Source organism: Podarcis gaigeae, assembly GCF_964106915.1.
Source record: "Podarcis gaigeae genome assembly, chromosome: 6".
NCBI classification, from domain to species: Eukaryota; Metazoa; Chordata; class Lepidosauria; order Squamata; family Lacertidae; genus Podarcis; species Podarcis gaigeae.
This window is the reverse complement of record NC_139682.1, coordinates 90006912-90026317: the sequence shown is the minus strand read 5'-3', so window position 1 is coordinate 90026317 and position 19406 is coordinate 90006912. Positions and strand designations below refer to the sequence as shown.

General features: G+C 43.4%; 1 protein-coding gene across 2 annotated transcripts in view; it reads right to left on the bottom strand.

Moving 5' to 3' along the window:
- The window catches only part of PRG4 (proteoglycan 4), a 39314-nt gene that overhangs the window by 1606 nt on the left and 18302 nt on the right, over nt 1-19406 (bottom strand). The window contains exons 7-14 of one of the 2 annotated variants that reach the window (XM_083743730.1): nt 16957-19221; nt 16579-16893; nt 14814-16515; nt 14392-14672; nt 8251-8337; nt 7565-7704; nt 1128-1284; nt 395-607 (exon numbers count right to left, since the gene is read on the bottom strand). In XM_083743730.1, the coding sequence (XP_083599856.1) occupies nt 395-607; nt 1128-1284; nt 7565-7704; nt 8251-8337; nt 14392-14672; nt 14814-16515; nt 16579-16893; nt 16957-19221 (5160 nt within the window). Of the gene's footprint in view, nt 1-394; nt 608-1127; nt 1285-7564; nt 7705-8250; nt 8338-14391; nt 14677-14813; nt 16516-16578; nt 16894-16956; nt 19222-19406 lie in introns of both variants that reach the window. The other variant, XM_083743731.1, reaches the window with a different exon arrangement.

Genomic DNA, 19406 nt, shown 5'->3' with positions numbered 1-19406 from the left:
ACTCCAACATTTCCCCCTAAAAAAAGCTTGACAACTCTGAACTCCCCCCCCCCCACAAAAAAAATGATCACTCAATTTTTTTCCTGGGAGCATCTCACAGTCTCTTGGGAGTTGGACGTCCTGCTATATAGCATGCATAGGCAAACTCGACCCTCCAGATGTTTTGGGACTACAATTCCCATCATCCCTGACTAGTGGTCCTGCTAGCTAGGGATCATGGGAGTTGTAGGCCAAAAACATCTGGAGGGCCAAGTTTGCCTATGCCTTGTATATAGTGTTTGAAACAGCTATACTGCAGTCATGCACACAGACCGCTTCATTTTTAATTCCACATGATTTAAACATCCCCACTGCTTGATTGTAGACTATTAACAGTACAAGACGGTGAACATACCAGTTGGCTGGTGCCTGAACTGAACAACCGGGCGATGCTGGACTCTGACGGTCCGGAGAATTTGAGCCGGTCTTACTGAACGTTCAAAGCGCCTCCGCCTTTTCCTGATCACAGCTTTTGGTTTGTAAGCCGGATAGTTCACAGTCGCCACTTTCTTTTTGCTGCATTTCTTCGTTCCTCCTTGTTTGTAGGTATATTGCTGGAGGTTGCCGCCTAAATCAGATATGATTGTATCGATGAAAGTATTTGAAGGCACAACGCAAGAAACGATACCCACCACACTGTTACAGGTTCAGGTCCCCAGCTAGGAAGGCCTGGCCCTGGACCCCACAAAACTACAATTCCCAGCTTCAAGGAGGCAGATTCTCCTTTATTGGGGGTTTCTAAGTAGAGGTCTCGTGCCAACCTAGCAGTTTGAAAGCCTGTCAAAGTGCAAGTAGATAAATAGGTACCACTCCGGCGGGAAGGTAAACGGCGTTTCCGTGCGCTGCTCTGGTTCGCCAGAAGCGGCTTAGGCATGCTGGCCACATGACCCGGAAGCTGTACACCGGCTCCCTCGGCCAATAAAGCGAGATGAGCGCCGCAACCCCAGAGTTGGTCACGACTGGACCTAATGGTCAGGGGTCCCTTTACCTTTTTTAAAAAAATAACCCAGGCTCTCCTTAGCCTTGCATATTGGATTCTATCCGGTGTTTCCGATGTATCTGACATGTACCCTAAATATAAATCTTACCTTTTTTAAAGAAATAAACCGTTTCTGGCCTGTTCTTGTGTTTAGCCACAGAGAGAGCACCTGTAATTTTTCCATTCAGTCCTCCAAATCCTTTTACAATTGCCTTGGGATAGCCAGAATCCATCTTATCATTGGTGAAGCGCCAGTACTGAGAATCCTGAGAATTAAAATGGCTGAAGTTACGTCAAACATTAAATGTAGATTTCATTGGGCTTACGTGCCTCTAATGTGGACATATGTTGTTGTATATATATTTTGCTTTGGGACTATGCATATGTATGTCCACTAGCTGTATTAATTCAAATTATTTCTGGATTGGTTTTATCTTTATTTTCTCACTTTACAGCATGGGAAGGCAAACTAAGGTCCGGGGGCCGGATCCGGCCCAATCGCCTTCTAAATCCGGCCTGTGGATGGTCCAGGAATCAGCGTATTTTTACATGAGTAGAATGTGTGCTTTTATTTACAATGCATCTCTGGGTTATTTGCGGGGCATAGGAATTCGTTCATCCCCCCCCAAAAAAAATATATAGTCTGGCCCCCCACAAGGTCTGAGGGACAGTCGACCGGCCCCCTGCTGAAAAAGTTTGCTGACCCCTGATCTACAGCAACACACCAGCAATAGACGTAAAGTAATAACAACGAAGACTTAAGAGTGTCTGGAAAAGAAGGGACTTTTTCAAACATTTTTTCCCTTCACAACAGCAAATAAAATAGACCTTTCTGTTTTTGAATCACTGGAGGTGGCCACCATTTTGTTTTGGGGAGGACTGTGTGTCTATTGGGGACGGGTCCTCCTCATCTATGTGTGTTTTTCGTGTTGTTGTTTGTTGCAGCATCCACATATTGGCATCGAAATACCAGTTAGTATTTCTCCATCTCCCATTTAATCCAAATTTATCCTCTTTGGGGGAAATTCAGTAAATAAAATGTAGCCTCTTGCCAATTACCCATTTGCAAATTATGACATCTGTCTAATACTAGGGCAGGGCCTATTTGCAGTCATGTTGATTTTCCTGAGATTTAGCCCCCCAAAAAATTGTGAAAACCTGTGCCAACACTTTACTTCAAAATGAACAAATGTATCTTTAGATAGACCGTGCCAATGGTCACTGGCATATATGTGGTTAGATGGAAGGAATTAGCTTAACTTAAAAACAAAAACAAAAAAAACACTGGTCATTTTCAATAAAACAGGCAAGATTTGGCAGTCAGAATCTGACCTACTGAAGTTACTGCCCGGCTTGGCTTACTTGCAAGACTTCAATTTTAGGTGTGTCCTTTTTAAAAGCAAAAAAACCCACAAAACGCTGGCAACATATATTGAGAACATAAGAAAGAAGCAGAAGACAGTGTGGGAAAATATGATCTGGAACACAGTTAATTGTTTAGACGTAAGTGAGCATACCTCATAGAATATAAAAATATGATTCATTTGTTCTTAAATTTATACCCCAGGTTTCCTTTCAGTTTGATCCAAGCACTATCCATTGTTCCTCCTGTCCGCCTTTTATCTTCATAACCACCCTGCCAGGTAGCTTGGGCTGAGTGGGATTTTGAAACTGGGTCCAAAACATCACACTAAATACGACATCAAACTGGCTCTCGCATTTGGCTTAAACAACAATGGCAAAACCCTCTTGCTTAAAGGTTAGATATGCAAGGGTCTTAAAATCAACCCGGCGCCACCTCTATACCCTCTAACATTTCTCCAATAAAAATAGGGGCACCCCATTCCATCATGGAAGTGAGAGCTGGACCATAAAGAAGGCTGATTGCCGAAGAACTGATGCTTTTGAATTATGGTGCTGCAGGAGACTCTTGAGAGTCCCATGGACTGCAAGAAGATCAAACCTATCCATTCTTAAGGAAATCAGCCCTGAGGGCTCACTGGAAGGACAGATCCTGAAGCTGAGGCTCCAAGACTTTGGCCACCTCATGAGAAGATAAGACTCCCTGGAAAAGTCCCTGATGCTGGGAAAGATGGAGGGCACAAGGAGAAGGGGACGACAGAGGATGAGATGGTTGGACAGTGTGCTCGAAGCTACAAACATGAGTCTGACCAAACTGCGAGAGGCTGTGGACCAGTGCCTGGTGTGCTCTGGTCCATGGGGTCACGAAGAGTCGGACACGACTAAACGACTAAAAAACAACATTCCATCATGATAACTTTACAATTTTATACCCCACATATCTTACTGGGTTGCCCCAGCCCAGTCTGGGCTGCTTCCGACATATATAAAAAACATAATAAAGCATTAAACATTAAAAAAAAATCTTCCCTATATAGGGTTGCCTTCTGATGGCTTGGGGGCTTGGAGAACTCCGTACCCTCCAACATTTCTCCAATGAAAATGGGGACATCCTAAGGAAAAATGGGACATTCCAGGATCAAATCAGAAACCAGGATGGCTTCTCTAAATCTGGGACGTCTCTAGAAAACCTCACCAAACAGAACCAGCCCAACTACCCAAACAGTTGCAAAATTTTGAGGGGTCACCAAGAATAGCGAATGCAGCCAGATTTTGTGCCCCACTTCCTTTCAGCTTCCTGGAAGGTTATTGCTTGGATTCCTTCAGCAGAATATCCTGTCCTTCCCACAAACTTCCTTATTATATTGTGGTATAATGAACACAGATTGCTGGCATTTCAGGGGTCACTAAATTGCAGCTGAGGAATAGGAAATATTTAATATGAGGTGTGGCGCAGCGTTTTAGTGTTTCTTGGAAACTACTCCCGTCCTTCAAGCTGTTTCCAAATTAATTTTTAAGATGTTTTTACCAGGTGCCAAACTCTGTGGTGGTTTCTCCCTCTTCTTCAGAGACATTAATGGTGCGCACAAAAACCGATCTGTCATTCTGGCTGAAATGTTGTTAGGTTTATAAATGAAGCTTGCTTAAGGCTGCAGTGTTTAATGGGTCAGCCAGTTCAAAAAACCTGGACAGGTGACTGACTAGAATAGTGTTGCCAATTAATCAGGCATCACTTAAAAAAATGTCAGGTGTGTTAATACACATATTCATAAAAAACCTGCATGGCTTAGACACCATTTTGTAAGAAATGTGAAAGAAAGGGGAGAATGTCGTTTCTAACCTGACTCCCTGTGTGACACATATCTGCACCGAATGAAAAGAAGAGAAAAATATGTTGTTCTTCAAAACTGTCATATGTGTGGAGGAAAACCTTAAAACACGTTGCAGAATTCTCAAAAAATAGACCAGAGGCCATATTTCACCCAGCAGAGCTTTTACTTGTGCTGAAGGCAAAAGAGCATCATGGTCACAAATCCAAATATATTCAGGATTGGCACAGTCCATAAAAAATAAAAAATGACCTTAACTGGAAGGAGGTAAGAGAACCAGTTTAAATCAAATGTACAGTGGTACCTTGGTTTAAGAGCAGTCTAGGAACGATTTGGTTTACAAACTCTGCAAAACTGGAAATAGTGTCTTGGTTTGAGAACTTTACCTCGGTCTAAGAACAGAATCCGAACAGTGGAAGGGCACCAGCGGCAGTAGGCCCATTATGGAAAGCGAGCCTTGGTTTAAGAATGGTTTTGGGTTAAGAACGGACTTCTGGAACAGATTAAGTTCGTAAACTGAGGTACCACTGTACTCAAAAATAACCCAAACCATCATGACCTTTCTTCCTGCCTCTCTCACACAGAGAAGCTTCCAGAAGCTTGTAGAATCCTCTTGAATTAATCAGAATAGGGATAATCTCTATACATCAGATCAATACTTTATGCAATAAGAAATGCAAACTGACACTCCCCCCATTTGTTAGTTGCAGGAAGTATTGATCTGCAAAACACTTATAGGAGAAAAAACATTGCATGTATTACACCTTCCTTCCACAAGAATAAACCCTAGCTTTTTGTTGCTAGACCTGCAATTTATCAGCAGAAAAACAGTATTCCCATATGCTTCTGTGACTAGCAGAAAGACACCCTGACTCCCAGAACAAAACAACTCAACCTTCTTAAGCATGACCTTAATTGGAAGGAGATAAGAGAACCAATTCAAACCACCTGTACTCGGAAATAAGTACATCATGACCCTTCTGGAAGCTTCTGTGTGTGAGGGAAGCAGGCAGAAGGGTCATGACGGTTTGGGTTATTTCCGAGTACAGGTGGTTTGAACTGGCTCTTGAGAGAACCCTAGTGTAGAACGACACAAAGTGAACTACCTAAAGGTTTTGCAAAGTAAGAACAGAGGTCCTACTCCCACTTTTTGGGAAGTATTCCTTTAAAGGTGGAAGCTGGATCAGCTGGTGGTAATTGACGCTCGTTATTTAATGCAATGCCTGTGCCAGGTGTTCCTGGGGAGTAAGCTGGTCAGAAGCTGTCTTTATGGGACTTGAGCTGAATGCTTGGTGGTGTTTCCCATTTCCTGAGGTAAATTTCAGGAGGAGCTGACTCGTGTTTTGCATAACTAGATGTAGAAGGAAGGTGTACATGCAATGTTTTTTTTCTATAAGTGTTTTGCAGATCAATATTTCCCTCAACTAAGAAATGGGGGGAGTGTCAGCTTGCATTTCTTAGTGCATAAAGTCTTGAGCTGATGTATAGAGATCATTCCTACTCCTATGAATTCAAGAGGATTCTAGAAGCTTCTCTGTGTGAGAGAGGCAGACAGAAGGGTCATGATTGTTTGGGTTATTTCTGAGTGCATTTGATTTTAACTGGTTCTCTTACCTCCTTCCAATTAAGGTCATGCTGAGTATAAATATAGGCCAGAAGGAGCCTGGGTTTGGTTTCCCTTTCTCTTTCTATCTCTGTTCTGTACATAGGGATGCTTAGTGTTAAGATTTTAGTCTCATAAAATGAGTTTGTAAGTTTCTGTAAGTGCTGCAACTGGATTTTTTATAGACTGCGCCAATCCTGAAGGTGACCGTGATGCTCATTTGCCTTCAGCACAAGTAAAAGCTCCACTGGGTGGCATATAATTGCCTCTGGTCTATATTTTGAGAACTCTGCAAGGTTTTCCCTCCACATGTATGACAAAAACCTCTTCCACATTTGTGCCAATGTAACTGATTAAAAATCAGATACTGAGATTTATTTAGCTGACTGACAGCTTTGCTTGTGCTCATTAACTTTCCCACTCCTTATTGTGCTTAAAGGTGAAGGCAGCATATGCTTCCTATCTTTGCTGCTGCCTAAAGTCCTTCCGGACATTCTCTTTTTCATGGGTGGGATTCAACTGCATATCAACAAATTCGGTCTGCACAATTAAAGTGAATTCACCACTCTTGCACAACAAAGCCGTTTCCCAAAATATATACAGTCGTACCTTGGTTTGCATACGACTTGGTTTGCGTATGTTTTGGATTACAAACACGTCAAACCCAGAAGTGCGTGTCCCAGTTTGCAACCTTTTTTGGGATTACAACCCATTTTGGGTTACAAACATTTGTGTGTTTTTTGGAGGCACATTGGCGAAAGCACGCCTTGGGTTACAACCTGTTTTGGTTTACAAATGGACCTCTGGAACAGATTATGGTTGTAAATCAAGGTACCACTGTATACAGTATTTTAAAAACTGGGCAGTGTACAAGAAGGAAAAATTGAGAGAGCTATTGCTTGATACAACGTCATATCACCTCCCCGCAAACAAGTGAGAATGAAGACTTAATGAACAACAGCCTTGCATAGGCACCCTGCAAACTTTGTGCAAATCAGTCAGGATAAATGATCAATAAAAAGGTCACTTGGAAAAACTTCTGTACCAGTGGCCTCAATCTAACACAGTGGTAACATAACCCTGAGCCTATTTCCCCAGAAATAAGTCTCATTATGTTTAGTTGGGCTTATTCCTAGGTAACAGTGCATTGAATTACAGCCTTAGGCATGCTTAACTCCACTAAGAGTTGCGATTGTATCCTAGCTCATCTCTAGAAATGGCCATGAAGGTATTTCAAGCCAGAAAATGACAGCTGTTATGCGGTGCTCAAATAATGTTGGTTGGGAGAGGATGAAGCCTGCTCCATGATATGGTAGTGCTAGTTTTCTGTGAGGGTGGAATTAATCATTTTGTTTTATTTTTGTTTAGGGAAACATTTGATCATGTGAGTCCTGCCTACAGTCTGAAGTTGTACAGCCCAGACACAAGTTAAGCGCCTCGGAGAAAAGCACAACTTCTTTCTTGCATCTGACCGAAACCACCACAGAAATAAAACTTCACAGATTCTACAAAACGCATCCATCTGTACAAAGAATAGTTTGGACAACCAACAATCACCAATTAACCGGTGCATGGTAAGTAAGGATATAAGCAATGCAGAGTGTGACATTTTATGGTTGCAAAATTCAGGTTATGTGTGTTCATTTGTTTCGTTTTTGTGCGACATTGATAATCTCCAAGTTATAATCGCCACCTACAAATGTCAACATGTCTGTGATCTGTCATGCACATTGAGGAATTCATGTGACCCACCTTAAAAAAGAAGGTTTTGCCATCACAGTTACATCTAGAGAAGACTGTGTCGATGGGAGAGGGGATACCCCACACCTCTGTGATTTTACGGGGGCAAGGTGATGGTGGACTCGTTCCATTCAGCAACCAGTAGTAATGGCCTGCAAAATCAAGCAGAGGTTGAAGGGGTGGAGAAAGGGGAATGGATTAATCCTCAGGAATCACTCTCTCTGTAGTACTCAACCTTCTCAACCTAGGGGTACTTGCTAGAAGGGACAAGAGTGGTGCCCTGGTGCATCAATTTGTGGAATCCTGTACATGTTGTTTTTGGTGGTTTGAAGACGGTGGTAGCTATTTTCTGCAAAAGGCAAGTGTTCTTTGGCCATTGAAACGTAATTGTCCCAGTCCAGTGAAAGAGATGGCTCTATGAAAGTAGGCTTATTTGATGTACATCTCCCTTGGCAGTTCCATGCTTTTTAAAGTACTGGCTGTGCCTTTTTAAGGGGGGACAACAGGCTGTGTATTTTTGATGTGGGTGAGGTTGGGGATACTTGTCCACCAGGAACAATCAGTCATTTGTGTGTATATGTTTAGTTGAAAGCACATTCATCTGAACTGGGACTGATACGTACATAATAATATGTTCTGCATTTTTGTCATATTTTGTAAACAAGAACAACATTAAGCTCACCAGTCTGCTTACTCACCTCTGAATACAGCCAGTGATCCATTTTGTAAAGGGACTATCCCATCTGCCGGCTTCCGGTTACATAAGTTCATCTCTTGAGGTACATCTGGTACAAAATAAGTCATTTTAATTTTACAATTCCAAGTTTTATATCGCGAAGGATCCTCTACTAAAAAAGGTTAATCCCAAATGCTTTAGTTTATGATAACAATATTCACTGGGCATTAACCCTAAGATTTGTTCCAAGGACATAATTCTTACAAAGATAAATGCCAGATTTAATGTACTCCTTGCTAATTGACTTTGAGCGCTCCTCTCCAAAATATTTGCACTGACCAGTTCTAGAAGGTTCTCAAGGATCCAGTCATTTGCTCTCCAATCAGACCATACACAATCATGGAAAATAAGCTCTTATGAGGAAAAGGTTGGAGCAACTGGGCATTTTTATCCTGGAGGAGAGGAGCAAGGAACAAAAGGCAGGACTGGGTCTAACAAGCTAAAGTTTACAGGAGGGCAGATTTCAGTTGTCATGAGGAGAAACTACTTACTGGCAAGAACAGTTTGACAGTCAAACACATTACTTATCAGGGTGATAAGTCTAGAGGTCTTAAAGCAAAGGCTAATCAGAGAATCTGTTGGGGATGCTCTGGCCCTGGATTTCCTGCCCTGAGCAGGGGCTTGGACAAGGTTCAGTGTTTCCAAACTTGGCCCTCCACCTGTTTTTTGGACTACAACTCCCATAATCCCTAGCTAGCATGACCGGTGGTCAGGGATGGTGGGAATTGTAGTCCAAAAACAACTGGAGGGCCAAGTTTGGGGAAGATTGATCCAGATGGTCAAAAAGATTCCTTCCAGCGCTATACTTCTCTGATACTTTGCTCATATTGACACCATGCATTTAAAGCACTTTAATAGCCATGTCTTCCCCCAAAGAATCTTGGAAACTTTATTTGACCCTTCACATAGCACGGTTACTAGCCCCGTTAACAAACTACAGCTCCCAGGATTCATTGGGGAAAGCCATTGTGTAGATGCAACCATACATGGTCTTCAAAAGCTTTGATTTTAACATTCGTATCAACCCAAAGGGCACCATTTGATACGCTATAGTCAATCAAATAAAAACTTTTTTAAAAAAATACAGCTTAAGTCTACTGATATGACTACTGGAAGGTGGTGTTAATATTCTATACCACTCATATACATGAGATTGATCATTATTGTGTTGCAGATGAGCAATTGGGTGTATGGGCTCATATGGGAATAATTTTTGGCAACGCTCAAATTCATTAGTCTTGTTCCACCCTTTCTTAAAGAAGCTGTTAGGTGGTACAGTCCCGCTCATTTTTATCCTCACAACAGTCCTCTGAGGCAGGTTTTGGCAAAGACAGAACAACTTTAAGCTGGATCCCTCCTGTCACGTGTGTCTTTTGCTTTCTGGTGTTAATGTATTGCTAAATGTACTCATAGAAATACCCACATATTGGAAAAAAAAACGTTGTTGTTGAGAAGATGGTTGTATTTGGACCCATACGATTTATGTTCAAATCCCTGCTTGTCGATAAATTTTGCTGGGTGAGTTTGGGCCAGTCACTCTCTGTCAGCTTAACTTTACCCACCCCTCCCAACATAATGTAAGAATATCATGGGTGTAGGTAGACCATGCCTGAGCTCCTTGGGGAAAATAAAGTAAAATACAACACAGCTTAGCGTGTAATTCCAGTCTAGGAGTTGAAATTACACCTGCCAGGTCTATGATTGCAACTGTTGCTCTTCTACAAGGCTTCTTCACCTTTCTCTGCTCTTCTAACATGGCAATGGATTGGGGGGAAGTGGGAAATGTTAAGGAAACACATCATTCTTGCAAAGTATTTCTGAATTGTACACATACAACCTGAGTGTATTTTTGTCAGGGTTCTTTCACGCCAACTGGCTGAAGGCTAGAGAATGGATACACCCTCTGGTGGAGCTGAATCAACATAAAGGCACTGATTATATCAAGCTTTGCCACTGCCATCACAACAGCATGTTGGTACCAACGGTTAGTCCAAGTCCTTTTTTAGTACTGTTAAGAGTGCAGTGTATTCATGCAGATAGGATTGGGTGAGGGTTGGACACTTAGCTTTGTAATATATAGAAGCTGGGTGCGTTGCACACTGCATGGGCCTTATCTGCTCACCCTTTCAGTGACACAGTGTTCGCAGTCCGCTGCCACCTCTGATCCTGTCGCCCTTCCTGCAACACATTCCTGGTCTCCCCCGCCTGATTGGAAGACGTTCCAACCTCTCCTGGCTGACGCAGGATTCAAATTTGCCCACCCATGTTTGTGGCCAACCACAGGTGTGGCTGAGGGTATGGTTGGGCCCAGGCTCAATTCCTCAGGAGTCCTCATCTAGGTTCACTCTGAGGGAAGGAAAGCCGGTGTGTCCCTCACTCAGGACCACAGTTGGCTTCGGTTTTCCCTCCCTCCCTCCTTCCCTCCCCCAGTCATGGCCTAATGGTTTGCTGGCAATAAATGTATTTGCTTGACCTTGCTATGGTTTTTATGGTTGGCATATTTGGGGCAGGCAGGGATTTGTCCTATCAGACTAATTGGGCCTGTCTGAGGGTTTTGCCTTCCTCATAGCAATGGCCATACCTTTGATGGATATGGCATTGGGTATATTCCTAGTCAGTGGCAGAGAGGGCATTGTGTGTCTGGGTTTCCTCCTCCATGGTGGTGGGGGTATCCCATTAAAGGGATCCATAGATTACTGGGCTAAAGCTAACCAAAAGTCCAGAGGTAGCATTATTATCAATTTATGATGGGGTGGAAGGTTCACAGGCTACGAAGAACTTGCTCACAAATTTATTGACAGCTGCACGACTTATGATAGCTAGGAAGGGCCAAGCAGAATATAAAATGGAAGAATGGTATAAAGAGGTGTGGGATATAGCTATTAATGATAAATTAACATGTGCCGTTCAGATAAGATGGGGAATATGCAGGAGAAATGATTTTGAGGAGAAATGGGAGGTGTTTGTAGAATTTGTACTGTTAAAACTGAAAGGGGTCACCCCATCGCAAGAGGTGTTGAAATGTTGGGAGGTTGGATAGTTACAATGGAATGGTCTTGGTGGTGGGGTGCACATTTTTAACCTTATTTATTTATGATTATTACTTTGTCAAAATAAAATTTAAAAAGGGATCCATAGGGGAGATGCTACTGTCCAAGCATCCAGGGAGGGGCCAAGGGCCATAGCACTCCCCGGCATGGCAAGCCTGTGGGGTAGTACCTACAGTGGTACCTTGGGTTACAAACACTTTGGGTTACAGACTCCGCTAACCCAGAAGTAGTACCTCGGGTTGAGAACTTTGCCCCACGATGAGAACAGAAATCAGGCGGCAGCAGCGGGAGGCCCCATTAGCTAAAGTAGTACCTCAGGTTAAGAACAGTTTCAGGTTAAGAACGGACCTCCGGAACGAATTAAGTCCGTAACCAGAGGTACCACTGTATTTGAGGTATATCATAGGTCTAACCCACACCAAGCTTGACCCTCCAGTATCCTTCAGCAGGTGAGCTGGAGGTCTTGGTGGGCTACCCAATGCTAAGCCGAAACTCATTTGTATCTGTAATCCATAAAGTTGTGGCCTGATTTAAACTCCGATGAATAATGTCTGCAGTTCTTGCTGCATCCAAACGGCTGGATGGGGACAGATTCACAGCACCTTGGCAACACAAATGCATGCCTTGGCCACTTCTGCTCTTGAAGGTTTTGTGACTCCATGCCCATTCCACTGGACCTGTATTGTAGTCTCCTATCCATGTGGGACGAAAAGTGCTTTATGGTATTGGTGCTGGGGCTCATCAGACTGTGGAACTTCAGTGCAGACAATGTAAAACTAACTTATCACGGAGACTATGTTAGCAACAAGAATGAGCAAGAATAAGGATACATGGCATTATTAACACCTGTTGACTTTTACAAGACGTTCTCCACCATGTAAAGTGTGAATCTGTAAAACTCTTGACTTCAGCTTTAAGCAAAACATAAAGAAAACTATTAAAGAATGGTCAAAAGCAAGTATAAGGATCCTCCTGCTACATATTGCCAGGGGAAGGGTTATTATACGTAGGGCATTCTCAAGAGTTGCCCTTTCTTCCAGTACATTACAGTTGCACAGAGCATAACCAGTGCATCCCACTCCACAATCCTGCTTGTCACCTGGAAATCTAAAAATACCAAACAGTTACCTGGTGCATTATTTTGGAGTTCTCTTTCTAACCCAGGGGTCAGCAAGGTTTACCAGCCATGAGCCGGATCACTCCCACAGAGATCTTCCGTGGGCTGGACTGGCACAGCGTGATGCTGGAAATCACGTCTGCGCATGTCCGCGGAGCTGGAAATCACTTCAGCGTCTGGGCATGCGCGTGTGCAGACACAATTTCCGGCACCGCTCGGCGAGTCCCCGCGCGCTGCACTAAACCAGCACGGCGCAGCGAGGGGAATTCCCGAGCGGGCGGCGCGGCTCAGGGGCGGCACAGTGGGCGGGTAAAACGGTCTTCGTGGGCCGCATCTGGCCCACGGGCCGCACGTAGCCAACCCCTGTTCTAACCAAAGGGTTGCCATTTCTCTCCGAGGACATGAAAACAGCCATTATTACACATTTTCATATTTTTACACCCAGCAGATGCATGCAGATATGTTGTGGCCCGTATGTCTGGGGGGGGGGGGAATCAATTCTAGCCAGCCTCTCACACTAAATATTGCAAATGTTAATGATAAAACTTTGTATAATGAAGTGGGACCACACTGTATTTGAAAAATACCTTCATAAATACGTCCGTCATGTTACCATCGCTTATCTGTTGTCAACCTGGTGCCCTCCAGGTATTTCAGACTACATGTCAGCTGGGGCTGACAGGAGTTATATTATAGAACATAAGGAGGGCACCAGACTGGCGAAGACTGCCCACGTTCAGACTCGAGGGGAAACATAGGAGGCATCTCTGCTTTGACTTTTCCTAGAATCCCATGTAGTTCTTCAAAACTTCACTCCAGAGAGAGTTATTGTGATGGCCTGGGATTCGGACTCGGAGGCTGAACCTGAGGAATCCCAGCCTGCATAGGAGTCCCCGCCTCCAGAACCAGCTGAGCCGGGGCTGGAGCATGAGCCTGAAGGGTCCTCACCTGTGCTGGATCTTCAGGTGCATGCACCAGCTGAGTCTGCTCTGGCCCCTGAGGTGATGGAGGACCCACTGCCTGCAGGTGCTCCACTCTCAGCCCCATCAGGGGAAGCTGAGGTTGCCTCTGGGTCCGGTAACCCTCCAGCCTCTCCTGAGCTGCAGAGGCTCAGGGCAGAGAGGTGGAGGGAACTAAGTTTCCGCAGGAGGAGTGCTCGCCTCCAGGCCAGGAGAGGCGAGTCACCTGTGGACCGGGGCCGCCCTATGCCTCGGGGCAGATAAAAGCCAGCCAGTCCCAGGTTGCGGGAGCAACATCGTTGGTAGCCTGTTCCTGCCTGCACCCTGTCCTGCTCTCCTGCCAGAGTTCCTGACCTCACCCGACTCCCTGCCTTGGACCCCGCTTCAGCTTTGACGGACAGCCTCCATACCGCACCCTCGACCTCGGACTGGACTCAGACCTCGCTGCACGGTTAACCCTCAGGACCAGCACAGTTATTGATACACAGTTCTTTTTTTAACATAACAAAAAACTCACCCTAAAATTCAATTATCTATCCATCTATCTATATCTATCTATCTATCTATCTATCTATCTATCTATCTATCTATCTATCTATCTATCTATCTCTATCATCTATCTATCTATCATCTATCTATCTATCTATCTATCTATCTATCTATCTATCTATCTATCATCTATCTATCTATCTATCATCTATCTATCTATCTGTCTATATCTATCATCTATCATCTATCATCTATCATCTATCTATCATCTATCTATCATCTATCTATCATCTATCATCTATCTATCATCTATCTATCATCTATCATCTATCATCTATCTATCTATCTATCTATCTATCTATCTATCTATCTATCTAATCTATCGTCTGTTTATTTATTTATTTATCTATCTATCTCAATTGCATTAAAAGAAATTTTAAAATTTAAAAAGTGTAAAAATAAAATAAAAGAAGTAGCAGTAATCATACCTTTGTACAACAGAGGTGTGACAAACTTTTCTGGTCGAACATACTCTGCAGTTAGGTTGGTAATCCACTCGGGAAGCCTTACGCTAGAGATTGTGGAGTATGTCGTAGTTTTTCTTTTTGTAGGTATAAGTATGGTGGGCAAAGTGGAGGTATACGTTGTAGTCTTGTCCACAGTCGAGGATGGGGTGTCAGGGGTTTTTGATGTTTTCAAGGAAGTTGTAGTCACCTGTGTTACTGTAGTGTTTGTATTCTTGTTAGTTGGAGTTTCCTTGGTGGGTTCGCTATCTGAAACAAGATCAATTTTTGTATTAGTTGTAACATCACGGGTGGTTGTTTCTGGATGGTCAGTTGTATTTGATTGGGTGGTGGTTGTAGTTGTAGTAGTTGTTACTATCCGTGTAATTTTAGTGATAACTTCTGACTTGCCATTTTTAGGATTGTCATCGGGGTTAGGTGAACTGGGATTTGATTCTGTTGTGGTAGTTGTAGTTGTTTTCGTAACTGTAGTGATGCTATCTGGCTTGTCACTTTCCTCAGGGTTAGGGGAATCACTCAGTGGTTTGGATTCTGTTTTGATGGTAGTAGTTGTCTGTGTGACTTGAGTTGGCTTGTCTGGTTTGTCACTTTGATTGGGACTTGGTGTTTCACTGGGTGACTTGGGCTGTGTAATTATTGTTGTCTCTGTTACTTTTGTAGTATCATCTGGTTTGTCACCGTTCTCATCGCCTTTGGGATTCGGCTGATCATTTGGCGGCTTGGGGTTTGGTGTTGTTTTTTCTGGGGTCTCTGGATTCCTAGTTGAAGGAATGTTTTCATTAGCATTGCTAGGGCTGATTGGGTTAATCTCTGTTATTATAGTCTCTGTTATTGTAGTTACTTCAGGCCTGTCATTCTGACCATCAGGGCTGGGTGTGCCACTTTGAGGGGTTGTCACGGTAACTATTGTCTCTTTGACAGTAGTGATAATTTCTGGTCTGTCTTTTTTATCATCAACCGGGCTCGGTGTTCCACTAGATGGATCAGTCTGTATTATTGTTGTCTCTGTGACTGTAGTAGTTCCTTCTGGTTTATCACTTTTATCAACACCGTCAGGCTTGGTTGTGTCACCTGGATCCGTCTGTATTATTATTGTCTCTGTGACTGTAGTAGTCTCTTCTGGTTTGTCACTTTTATCAACACCGTCAGGTTTGGTTGTGTCACCTGGATCAGTCTGTATTATTGTTGTCTCTGTGACTGTAGTAGTCTCTTTTGGTTTGTCACTTTTATCAACACCGTCAGGCTTGGTTGTGTCACCTGGATCTGTCTGTATTATTGTTGTCTCTGTGACTGTAGTAGTCTCTTCTGGTTTGTAACTTTTATCAACACTGTCAGGCTTGGTTGTGTCACCTGGATCTGTCTGTATTATTGTTGTCTCTGTGACTGTAGTAGTCTCTTCTGGTTTGTCACTTTTATCAACACCGTCAGGCTTGGTTGTGTCACCTGGATCCGTCTGTATTATTGTTGTCTCTGTGACTGTAGTAGCCCCTTCTGGCCTATCATCTTTATCATCACCAACAGGGCTGGGTGTTCCACTAACTGGATCTGTCTGTGCTATTATTGTCTCTGTGACTGTAGTAGTCCCCTCTGGTTTGTCATTTTTATCTACACTGTCAGGCTTGGTTGTGTCACCTGGGTTAGTCTGTGTTGTTGTCTCAGTGACTGGAGTAGTTCCTTCTGGTTTGTCAGGATTAGTTCCATCACCTGGAGTAGTTTGGGTTATTGATGTCCCTGGGACTCCAGGAACACCATTAGGATTGGTTGGGTCACCTGGATCAGTCTGTATTATTGTTGTTTCAGTGACTGTAGTGGTCCCTTCTAGTTTGTCACTTTTATCAACCTCATCAGGATTAGTTCCATCACCTGGAGTAGTCTGTGTTATTGATGTCCCTGGGACTCCAGGCGTACTATCGGGATTGGTTGGATCACCTGGATCAGTCTGTATTATTGTTGTTTCAGTAACTGTAGTGGCCCCTTCTGGTCTGTCACTTTTATCAACCTCATCAGGATTAGTTCCATCACCTGGAGTAGTCTGTGTTATTGATGTCCCTGGGACTCCAGGAACACCATTAGGATTGGTTGTGTCACCTGGAACAGTCTGTGTTGTTGTCTCGGTGACTCTAACAACCCCATCAGGATTGGTTGTGTCACCTGGATCAGTCTGTATTGTTGTTTCAGTGACTGTAGTGGCCCCTTCTGGTCTGTCACTTTTATCAACCTCATCAGGATTAGTTCCATCACCTGGAGTAGTTTGTGTTATTGATGTCCCTGGGACTCCAGGAACACCATTGGGATTGGTTGTGTCACCTGGATCAGTCTGTATTATTGTTGTTTCAGTAACTGTAGTGGCCCCTTCTGGTCTGTCACTTTTATCAACCTCATCAGGATTAGTTCCATCACCTGGAGTAGTCTGTGTTATTGATGTCCCTGGGACTCCAGGAACACCATTAGGATTGGTTGTGTCACCTGGAACAGTCTGTGTTGTTGTCTCGGTGACTCTAACAACCCCATCAGGATTGGTTGTGTCACCTGGATCAGTCTGTATTGTTGTTTCAGTAACTGTAGTGGTCCCTTCTGGTTTGTCACTTTTATCAACCTCATCAGGATTAGTTCCATCACCTGCAGTAGTCTGTGTTATTGATGTCCCTGGGACTCCAGGAGTACCATCGGGATTGGTTGTGTCACCTGGAACAGTCTGTGTTGTTGTTGTTGTCTCACTGACTGTAGAGGTCCCTTCTGGTTTGTCACCTTTATCAACACCATCAGGACTGGTTGTATCACCTAGATCAGCTTGTGTAGTAGTAGTAATGCTGGTGCCACTTTCTACTTTGTCAATCTTATCATTAGAACTTGCTGTGTCACTTGTTATCGATGTATCTGCAACTGCAGTGGTCTCTTCTGGTTTGTCACCCTGAATATTACTATCAGGAGTAGGTGCGCCACTTGTTGGATCTCCCTGAATTGCTGTTTCTGAATTGATAGTTGTTCCTTCTGGACTCTCAATTTCTGGTCTGCCATTTTTATCATCAAGATTGCCTAAGTCACTTGGCGGCTCAGTCTGTGTTGTTATTGTCTCTGTGACTGTAGTACTCCTTTCTGTCCTGGCACTTCTAAAATTTCCCTCAGACTGAGGTGTATCTGTGAACAGAGTAGCAGGAGTTGTTGAGAATAAGTTTGTTTGTTGGTCTTGTGGACTCACCGAGTTAACTGGCTCATTAGTTGATTTCTGAGTTGGCTTAGGTTCCCTGACAGTCTGAGATGTAACCCCTATTTCTTTTGTGTCTGTGTCTTTTGTACCCGATGGTGAAACAGAGCCATCATCTAAGGTTGTCAACTCTGTAGTTGACATCCTCTCAGTAAAAGCAGCCATGCTTGAATCTTTGGGGTTCTCTGATGCTGTCATTTCAGCAGATGTAATTATTTCTTCAATAATAGTAGAACTCTTTTTTTTGGTAACAGATTTCTCTTTAGAGTTTGTTGCTGTTTCCTTATTCTCTGTAGTCGTCTTTTTCACAAGTGTAGTTGTCTCTTTATCACCTACATCCGTCTCTTTTGAATCATCTGTAGTTGAATCTGTGAGACGGGTGGTTATCTTTTTTCTATCAGAAGCCCTGCTGTTTTTTGTTTCAACTGTACTATCTTCCTTATCTTCTGTAGTTAGCTCCTGACTAGAAGCTTCGGCTTCTGTTTTTTCTACAGATGTTTTCTTATCTGCAGCAGTGGTCTCTTCACCGGTCAGGGCATTCGTTGTTGTAGTTACTATGGTCTCACTGCCTGTTGTTTCTCCTGTTGTTACAGTCTCTCCAACTACAGTAGCGGTGTCTGCCCTGGCTTGTGTTGTTGCATCTTTATCACCTGTGGCTGTTTCAGTTACTGTGTTTGTTGTGATGGATTTATCAGTTATTGAAGTGTCTGCATTTCTAACTGTGTCTTTGTTTGTTACTACAGTCTCTTTATTTGCAGTAGTTATATCTCGTCTATTAGTTTCATCTGTTGCTTTATTATTTTCCACTGTTGTTGCAACGTGGCCATCTGCATTGGTCTTGTCTCTACCAGCTCCTGATGTTGCTTCCATAGCTACAGTAGTGGTGTCTCTCTTGGATATTGTGGTTGTACTTTTAGGTGGAATAATGGTGGTTTTCAAAGCAGCAGAGCTCGTGTCTTTGCTTATGCTATCACTAGCCGCAGTAGACATTATCAATGCCTCAGTGATACCAGAAGTAGTGCTGGATGGCAAGCTTAATGGTTTTGTGGTAGCAATTCTGTTGGATGTGGTCACCTTATCAGGTTGGGGAGATGGGCTTTGGCTAACATGGTCTTCAGACAAAGGAGTTGTTGTAATACCTTTATTTCCTGGGGTTGTTTTCTCTGTGTCAGCTTGCTTTGTGGTCGTAGAAGGTAGTTCCGTTGTGGTAGTAGGAAGCTTTGTTGTGGTCATCGTCGTAGACTGCTTGGTCGTGGTTGTTGTCTGCTTCGTTGTCGTAGGCTGTGTTGTTGTGGTCATGGTTGTTGGCTGCTTCGTTGTTGTCGTAGGCTGTGTTGTGGTGGTGGTAGGAAGCTTTGTGGTGGTCGTCGTAGTAGGAAGCTTTGTTGTGGTTGTAGGTAGCTTTGTTGTGGTTGTTGTCGTAGGCAGCTTGGTTGTAGTTGAAGGCAGGGTGGTTGTGGTCGAAGGCTGCGTTGTTGTCGACGTGGTAGCTACTGTTGTCACTGCATTGTCTATTCCGCTGCCATCCTCCTCTGAAATCACTTTCACAGCTTTGGATTTTAAAGATTTTAATGATGACTTTGATGATTCTTTGGGTAAAACAAAAGAGGGAGGTTAGTTGTCAGGTTACTGTGTGAGTGTCACCATTAAAACATTTTGTCATGCTTTTGAAACCTTTTAGCATGGTTGTCTCAGACTCTATAACTCTTTAATGGCGATTTGTCAGAAACTGCCATGAGGACCGCTATGAAATTGATGCTCTACTTATTACAAT